The 9940-nt window shown below is 41.5% G+C and overlaps 1 protein-coding gene across 1 annotated transcript; it reads left to right on the top strand.

Moving 5' to 3' along the window:
- Positions 1 to 592: 592 nt before the first annotated feature.
- Positions 593 to 9896, top strand: LOC110507134 (PIH1 domain-containing protein 2). Its single transcript, XM_090223463.1, has 3 exons — positions 593 to 728; positions 8653 to 8881; positions 9074 to 9896. Exons 1-3 carry the CDS (start codon positions 593 to 595, stop codon positions 9111 to 9113), a joined length of 405 nt encoding a protein of 134 aa, XP_090079589.1. The 3' UTR covers positions 9114 to 9896.
- Positions 9897 to 9940: the final 44 nt, after the last annotated feature.

Below are 9940 nucleotides of genomic sequence, written 5' to 3'. Positions count from 1 at the left end.
GTATTGGGGTAGCTATTTAGCTACACTACTGTAACGTTAGCTAGCTAACATAAACATTATTTAACCTAGCAAGGAATTATCTTGTTCATCTATAGCTAGCGTGCCTTGCCATACCATAATCAAATGCACAACTCCAATGAGCTGTGTGTATACTGAACTAAATCCCTCAACATATTTTCAGAAATATGTCTTCATCCCTGGTAGTACAAATTACAAAACAGGAAGTTTTGCAGCAGTTCAGCCAGTTCTGGTCCATGTTAGACGACCTGTCACAGAATGACCCCCAAAGCTACCAGATGTTTATCGAGGAACAAATAAAACAGGGAGCTAATAATAATGCACTACCTCAGCCTGACTCCTGCCTACTCACTGAAATGCTGGAACCACAAATGACCTGCTTTCTAAGAGCAGCTACACCCACACTGTAGAGTTTATACATTAAAAACACACTTAGAACACTGGCCTACATTAAAAAAAAGAACATAACTAAGTGTGTTGATAAGAGAATACTGGTTCATTTGTTTGACTGTGCAATGCTGGCTAATAATATGGAGGTGTGAACTATAAAGAGGCTGAACAGTTGCTTTATTGTATGTGTCAGGAGACAAAGAAAGGGTTGCTGTACATCAATGTGTGTGGCTGGAAGCACATCCCTAACCCTGGTGATGAGAACAAGCCTGTGCCTGTATGTGGAGGGAAACTGGAGACAGACATTCATGAAGGAGGAGGTACCAAGAGTCACTGTTGTCCTGCAGAACACAAACCTGTATTTCTGCATAATTACCTGGACTGTAACCTGTTTCATAAGAGGTGCAGGGAAAAAAAGTTCAGATTGTCCCCAAAAAATATTTACAGTTGAAGTCGGATCGGAGGTTTGCATACACCTTAGCCAAATACATTTAATCTCAGTTTTTCACAATTCCTGACATTTAGTCCTAGTAAAAATTTTCTGTTTTAGGTCAGTTAGGATCACCACTTTATTTTAAGAATGTGAAATGTCAGAATAATAGTAGAGAGAAGGATTTATTTCAGCTTTTATTTCTTTCATCACATTCCCAGTGGGTCAGAAGTTTACATACACTCAACAGTATTTGGTAGCATTGCCTTTAAATTGTTTAATTTGGGTCAAACGTTTCAGGTAGCCTTCCACAAGCTTCCCACAATAAGTTGGGTGAATATTGGCCCATTCCTCCTGACAGAGCTGGTGTAACTGAGTCAGGTTTGTTGGCCTCCTTGCTTGCACACACTTTTTCAGTTCTGCCCACACATTTTCTATAGGATTGAGGTCAGGGTGTTGTGATGGCCACTCCAATACCTTGACTTTGTTGTCCTTAAGCCATTTTGCCACAACTTTAGAAGTTTACTTGTGGTCATTGTCCATTTGGAAGACCCATTTGCGACCAAGCTTTAACTTGCTGACTGATGTCTTGAGATGTTGCTTTAATATATCCACCTACTTTTCTTTCCTCATGATGCCATCTATTTTGTGAAGTGCACCAGTCCTTCCTGCAACAAAGCACCCCCACAACATCATGCTGCCAACCCCGTGCTTCACGGGTGGGATGGTGTTCTTCGGCTTGCAAGCATCCCCCTTTTTCCTCCAAACATAACGATGGTCATTATGGCCAAACAGTTTTATTTTTGTTTCATCATACCAGAGGACATTTCTCCAAAAAGTACGATCTTTGTCCCCATGTGCAGTTGCAAACCATAGTGTGGCTTTTTTATGCCGGTTTTGGAGCAGTGGCTTCTTCCTTGCTGAGCGGCCTTTCAGGTTATGTTGATATAGGACTCGTTTTATTGTGGATATAGACACTTTTGTACCTGTTTCCTCCAGCATCTTCACAAGGTCCTTCACTGTTAATCTGGGATTGATTTGCACTTTTCGCACCAAGTACGTTCATCTCTAGGAGACAGAACGCATCTCCTTCCTTGAGTGGTATGACGGCTGCGTGGTCCCATGGTGTTTATACTTGCATACTATTGTTTGTACAGATGATCGTGGTACCTTCAGGCATTTGGAAATTGCTCCCAAGGATGAACCAGACTTGTGGAGGTCTACAATTTTTTTTCTGAGGTCTTGGCTGATTTCTTTTGATTTTCCCATGATGTCAAACAAAAAGGCACTGAGTTTGAAGGTAGACCTTGAAATACATCCACAGGTTCACCTCCAATTGACTCAAATTATGTCAATTAGCCGAACAGAAGCTTCTAAAGCGAATACATAATTTTATTTAATTTTCCAAGCTGTTTAAAGGCACAGTCAACTTAGTGTATGTAAACCTCTGACCCGCTGGAATTGTGATAGGCTGAACAGGCTGAATTATAAGTGAAATAATCTGTCTGTAAACAATTGTTGGAAGAATTACTTGTGTCATGCACAAAGTAGATATCCTAACCGACTTGCCAAAACTATAGTTTGTTAACAAGAAATTTGTTGAGTGGTTGAAAAACTAGTTTTTAAATACTCCAACCTAAGTGGATGTAAACTTCCGACTTCAACTGTATACGACAGCTGATGTTCTTATCACTTTTTAATGGTTTTCATACCAATGTTATCTAACACTGTTTGACCTCAAAAGGTGTTTCATTGAAACAGTATTTTATTTATTTATTTATTTATTTAGTATTTATTTCACCTTTATTTAACCAGGTAGGCAAGTTGAGAACAAGTTCTCATTTACAATTGCGACCTGGCCAATATAAAGCAAAGCAGTTCGACACATACAACAACACAGAGTTACACATGGAGTAAAACAAACATACAGTCAATAATACAGTAGAAACAAGTCTATATACGATGTGAGCAAATGAGGTGAGATAAGGGAGGTAAAGGCAAAAAAAAGGCCATGGTGGCAAAGTAAATACAATATAGCAAGTAAAACACTGGAATGGTAGATTTGCAGTGGAAGAATGTGCAAAGTAGAAATAAAAATAATGGGGTATGAAAATTTCAGTATTATCGCGGTATCGTTAAAATGTGCTGGAAATGTGCCCGCTAGCGCTGAACACTCTCTCTGATGGCACGCTGGTTGCTTGGATGCACAAAAGCTTCCTGGCAACACTGGCAATTTGAGGCAGCTCTGATGCAGGGCCCCTCCACCACACCAGTGGATCCTCTTCTGCTGGAATGGTTGGCAGAGACAGGTAGACCTTGATCTCTTCTTTCACTCTGTCTTCTGGGGTGGTTGGAATCTGACCCTCTTCACCTCTCTGCTGCCTTGTTGAGGTAATGTTTCTCAGCAACCCAGCCAGGCCTTTCCCCTCTGATGCCGCTGTGGGGGTGTTGGTGGTGGAGGTGCTGCTGGTGCTTTGTGTTTCTTCCCTGACTTGTGCAGCTGCCAGCTTCAAGGCCTCCTGGACACAGCTGTCAGTGTCAACTTTTACAGCCTCAGGCTCATCTAAAAAGTGCCTTTTGAAGCGGGGGTCAATGAAACAAGCCATGTGCATGACTCTCTTTGCCTTCTCTGTGTATCTGTTGTTAACCTCTCTGCGCACCGAACCCCTTAGCGGGATTAAATTCGACAACATACGGTAATCGCTACATAAATAGTCATATTAAACATTCATGACAATACAAGTGTCTTAGATGGGTCGAAAGCCTAGAATCATGCTAATCCAACTGCGTTGTCAGATTTAAAAGAGGATTTACATGCGAAAGAATACGATACCATTATTTGAGAACAACTATAAAAAAAACTATTTCAACCAGCACAGGCGTAACAACATCACAAATTGCAATAAAATAAATTGTTTACCTTTGACGATCTTCCTCTGTTTGCAATCCCAATGCTCATTGTTACACAATGAATGGTATTTTGTTTGATAAAATCCATTTTTATAGCCTAACACAAAACATTTTGTGAACCGCTTGTGTCGTGAATTCCGTCTCATTCCATTTTCGACGACAAATTCGATGTAAAAACACACACTAAACGTGACTTTTCCAGTCATGTTTGGTTTCATTGCAATCAACTGGTTTGTTTGTAACACAACCAAACGTGATGGGTCATTTCGCGGGACGTATTGACTGAAAGAAACCGATTTGAAGACAACAAGTAATGACATCATTGTGCACCAATGATATGACCGCTGTTTCGTTGATTGACTGTATTTTAACCCAATGACCACTGATCGTCTTGAAATCTAGCTGGGTAGATAGCCAATGAGCTGAGGTAAACATCAATATGTAATGTTTATGTGTTGGAAGACCAACCCATGTAGTAAACTCCGGCGTAAAGAGGGTCATTCGCCATTGAAGTTTCATACCGGAAGGAGCCACGCATGTTACGCACAGCATTGTTTTGGTAAAGCGCATCTTCAGCTGTTTATAAATCAATCAGTATGGCGACTAAGTTAGGGAAAGCTAAATCTAAGTCTAGATATACAGATGTACACACAACAAAAAAAGTGAGACAGAGATTATTGGAGGACGATTCATTTAGCGATTCCCAAATGGAGGAATATTTTTTGAACGGAGAGAACATCGTTTTGGACTGGTGAGTTCTTCTCATGCTAATGCCTTTGTTTGAAATTAATAATATAAAATATTATTTGTGATTTTTACATTTTTTTAGTAGCAATATATAAAAATGTAATGAAATGTGTAAAGTACACGTTGGCTATACATTGTGGGTGGGGGTATGTTTGAATGTATGTTTATGACACATAGCCTATGTTTGTGTGTGTATATATACATATTGTGGATTAGAGGGAGCATGGCCGAGATGCGTGTGTCTGCCGCTCCACCCCACCCCACCCCGACATGAAATAGCCTATTTGAGGCTGTTGAGGGGAGGGCAGGCCCACAACAATGGCCAAAGTGAAATGGAGACAGTAGATACAGCTGGTCTGTTGTAATATAATAAAGACAGTAGATCTAGCTGGTCTGTCATAATATAATAGAGACAGTAGATCTAGCTGAAATGTCATAATATAAAATAGACAGTAGATCTAGCTGATCTGTCATAATATAAATTAGACAGTAGATCTAGCAGGTCAATAATAATATATTCAACCTTATGTTCCCTGTACTCTCTATATATATATATATGTTTATTATACCTGTTGATACAGGGCTCATATGTGAAACTATTCTAACTGAACATTTTCTTTCACAGTGACACTGACTCCGAATGGGAGCCCCCAGTGCCAAGGTGTCCATCCCCCACTGAAGCTGGTCATCCAGCTCCTGCCACAAGTGGTGTTCATCTGCCCCCCAAATTTATTTCTGCAGGCATGGATGTGCCTCAGGGCCAAAAGGGCACAGCATGGAGGCGTCGCTGTGTTCTTTGCAAAATGAAGTCCCCCATCACCTGCACCACATGCTTGGTGGCCATCTGCTTTACAGCAGAAAGAGACTGCTATGGCACCTGGCATCAGCAGCACAATATTGTGTGAGGACTGAGGGTCTTCCAAATATTGAAAGTGTTATTTTGTAAATGTGTATATATGTATATTTCTTTCATGTTTTTTCTCAATTTTATTGGGGGGGGTTGTTAGAATACAGTTATTCCATTCAAAATGTATAACTTCAATAATTTGGCCACTTGTGTGGGACACCTGGGTGACTTCATGATAAATGTCATGTAGCACACTGATTTAGGAAGTTATCATTCTGAAACTTTGCACAAGTACTGTTGCCCTCTTATGTTTTTCACTGAAATTGTCCCCATCATCCTATCTGAATGTTTGTTTTGTCTTGTTCATTTTAAAGATGATGATACAACAATAAAAATGAAAAAACATAAGTTTTTTTCATTGTATTATCTAAACCAGATCTATTGTGTTATATTCTCCTACATTCAATTCACATTTACACAAACTTCAAAGTGTTTTCTTTCAAATGAAACCAAGAATATGCATATCCTTGGTCCTGGGCCTGAGCCTGAGCTACAGATTTGGGTATGTCTTCAGGTGGAAATTGAAAAAAGTAGGGGGGTAGCTGTAAGAGGTTTTAAGGTATTCTCTCATTACCCTTTTCATCTCCTTGGCCACCAGAACATCACAGGTGATGTGGTCTAGGACAGGCTTGATGGCTGACAGTGTCACTCGTGTCTCTGAGGCTAGTGCATCTGTAAACTTGCTCAGAGTTTCAAGGAGCTGGCACAGTTGCTCCATGACACTTATGTCGGCATCCTTGGGCATCAGATGCCATGTTCCTCTTTCTCCAGCCAGTGTCACTGGCTGCTGTTGGCTGAGGAAACGCTCAAGCATCTTGTGTGTAGATCCCCATCGGGTCACCACATCATGGATCAGAGCCTTCTGTGGCATGTTGAGGGCAGCTTGCTTTTCTCTCAGTTCTCTCCTTCTCTTCCAGCTCCGTGAGAAGCCTTGGACCAGATGACTGCAGGCCTTGACTGCTGTGTCAACTCTCTGAATTTTCAGAGCCTTTGAGATGGCCAGGTTCAAATTATGGCCAAAGCACCCAAGCCACAGATCTGGCAACTCTTCAAAAGCCTTGATCATGTTTGTTGCGTTGTCTGTGGTTATGCAGACCAGGTCTTTCTTGTTGATTCCCCCCCACTCTCCCAGCATATTCTCAAAACACTATTTGATGTTGTGAGCCGAGTGATCTTCTGGGAATAACTGTGTTTCCAGGCAGTTTGATTCCAGTTGCCAGTCTGGGGTGAGGTAATGGTTAGTGAAGCTGATGTAGGATTGACCACCCCCAGCTTTCACTGGTTCAGAGGTCAGTAGTTGCAGCAAACCATGTGCCTTGAGTCAAACTTTTTCCAACATCAGCTTTAACCTGGTTGTACAGGTTTGGGATTTCAGGCTTGACAAAGAATGTTCGTGATGGCACTTCGTAGTGAGGCACGGCATCCTTCATCAGCCTCAGAAAGCCAGGCCTCTCAACAATTTGAAATGGCATCATGTCCTTTGCAATGTAGTATGAAAGGGCTGCAGTGAGGTCTTGAGCATGTTTTGATGTGGGTGCATAAGCAGCCTGTCTTTGAAATGCTTACTGGAGTGTCCCTTGTAAACAAGGGAATAGCAAATGTATTATTGGTGTTGTTACATTGTAATTATTATTACACACTCACCTCATTCTCACACACATACATACATACATACATACATACATACATACATACATACATACATACAGGTCCAAACACTTAAAAGACACACCTACCCCCTCAGCCCTCAAATTAAGTGGACACTTCTGATGACGTATCATGACCTCTGACGAGTAAACAAGGGGTGGGGGAAGAAGGAATCATTTTTAAATGGCCACCCTTCATCCCGCAACGATTGTGTTTTCAGCCTCCAGTAGCTTGTGGGTGCTTTATATGCGCTACAGTCAATTATGAGTGCATGCCTACTTATATTAAAAATATAATTATTAATATAAGTATGATAGCTAGAAAATAAATTAGCTAACTAACGTCAGCCTGCCTAGCTGGAACTTCTAAAGAAAAATGTTTTATTTCTACAAAAACATATTTACTTTTTACGAGACGTGTTTGTGCCATCATGTGCATTAGTAGCAACATTTCTAACTTATTTGCATTCGTTTTTACTTACACTTGTATGTTGACTTCTCCATTGATGTTGTTTTTAAGTTTTCGCCGACTTTTCTTAGAGGAAGTGAACATAATTGTACACTCGCAAAGCCGACTAAAAATGAGGGCTGAGGGGCTTACGTTGCAAACTTCCTTTGCTTGGCTAATCATTTGGACCGTCCTCCAAGATGGCGACAGGGATTCCCCCAAGGGCATAAGGCGAGGGTGAGTGGACGAGTGTGTGTCTTAAGTGTTTGGAACGCAGCCCCTGTCTGTCTTCTGTGTTGCATTTGAGTATATGCAATGACCCCATGCTCAATTTACAGAAATACAAATGTGTTTTAAGAAGACAGTTATAGTAATTGCAATGAGCCCAACAATTGACATAAATATAGGAGTATATAGTGTTTTCCTGTTAGAACACTTTTACAACCAAGTCGACGACTGACAGATTTTAAATGAACAAAATATGTTGGTTGGGTGACTAAACTACCATGTGCAATGGGTGAATAGAGTCTGCAGACACACAATGCATACATCAGCAGAACAACGTGTAGTCTTTTTACAAGAGTAGGTAACACTGAAAGCTTCAGTTTACTTTATTGACAAGCTATTAGCAAGTTAGACAGACAAACCATCACATTTTCCTCCATTCCAAAGTCCCCACATCATGCATTGAGCTAAAAGTTAACTTACCTTGCATTCGCTATAAAGTAGTGTGTGGTGGTCACGAAGATGACTCAAGAGATTTGAAGTGTTGTCCCTTTTCGCAGCAATTTTATTTTGCTTGTTCTGCAGACAGGGTGACCATCTTCGATTAAGTTTCCCTCAGCACTTTTGTAAAACCCAAAATACGACCACACTTCAGATTTGGTCCTCTTAGAAGGCTGAAAAATCTCCCAAGCGCTGTCACTGCCTTCCGCCATGTTTTTACCCAGAACAAAACCCACGTTGCATTCTGCGCCTGCGTCAGACTGTTGCTAACTTTGGTTGATGCTGGACAGTATTTACCGTGAGTTTTTCAAAACGTGTTTTAATGATAATTCAAATTTGAACTGGTAATACTAACCGTTGGGAATTTGACCATGGTTTACCGTGAAACCGGTAACTGTTTCATCCCTTACTTGTCTTCCCTGTACTGTAGATGACTACAGTAAGGTGGATGTGGCGTTCAGTCCTGCAGTGCTGCAGCAGGCTCAGAAGGACAAGAGGGAGAAGGACCAGGTCCACCTGTTAGCCCTGAGCTTCACCCAGCAGCAGCATGGCCTGCGTCTGGCCCAGCAGTACAATGTCAGCAGCAGTAAGCTAAAGGGCAGCCTAGAGGACAAGCAGTGCCGCCTGGGTTCTCTAAAACAGTCCAGCCACCAACACAGGTAAGGCCTCTACGTAATCATTCCTTGGTTCAAGGGAACAGTTTTATTTTTTATTAAGGGGACACCATCAAGATAAAGGCGAGATTATTTAGCCATAATGTATTGAGCAATACCTACTAACTATGTAGTATGAATATTTTTTTTAAGGGTGTACTGTAGCTAAAGATGAATGTTTTGACATTCATTTCCCAGACCCCAGCTTCCCTGTTCCAGCAGATCTCCTTCTGCGTGAAGGGCAGACCGAGGACAGTACACCTGTGCAGCTCATCACATCTGTCCAGCTATCATCTGGGCCAGGGGACCAAAGCAACAAGACCAAGAACCCGATCCAGGTGATCTCTAGCTCAATGACAGCCCAGCCTCAGCAGCCACAGCACCAGCTCACTGTTAACTCTGACCCCAGGGACCTCTCTAGAATCCTGGAGCTGACTGTGGAGCTACCAAATGTTCACTCCATCACAGAGTGCCATCTCATCATTTCCCAGGTCAGGGACCATTCTGCTTGCCCTTTCCCTTGTGCTATGAATAAGGCCCTGTGACAGATTAACAAAAATTATGTTGTTTTTGCTTAAGCGCTTCCTATGTTGACATAATAGCCTATGTTACATTATAAGTTATCCTTTCTGTGGTCTTGTTGGTCTAAAAGTATGTGTGTATTTCTCTATAATATGATATACTACTAGAAGTGGAGGAAATCAATCCATCTACACCTGGAGCTGCCTGAGACTGTGAATGAGGAGTCGGCCTCTGCCACGTTCAACAAGAAACGGACATTAACTTTGCAAGTGTCTATACTCTAGTGCCGTTACTGCAGACACTAAAAGCACACACGTTAATAGACAAAAAAAAACAAAACACTGTCTGCTCTGGCATGTCACACTTACACCCAGTAGGTGATTTGTCTCTATGAAGGGACACGGCACTTTGGAAATATAAGGCCATTAGAGAAGGCAGTAACTTCAGTTACCTCAAAGCAAATGGACCAAAATAAATGTAATTTCTGCTATGCATCCTACAAGCTGTGGGTCTGAACCTTTGTAGTAGTAAACAGTACCTCAG

Source organism: Oncorhynchus mykiss, chromosome 27, assembly GCF_057628025.1.
Source record: "Oncorhynchus mykiss isolate SJ-2025 chromosome 27, ASM5762802v1, whole genome shotgun sequence".
NCBI classification, from domain to species: domain Eukaryota; kingdom Metazoa; phylum Chordata; class Actinopteri; order Salmoniformes; family Salmonidae; genus Oncorhynchus; species Oncorhynchus mykiss.
Note: the sequence above shows the minus strand (reverse complement) of the source record. Positions and strands in the feature narration are given on the sequence as shown.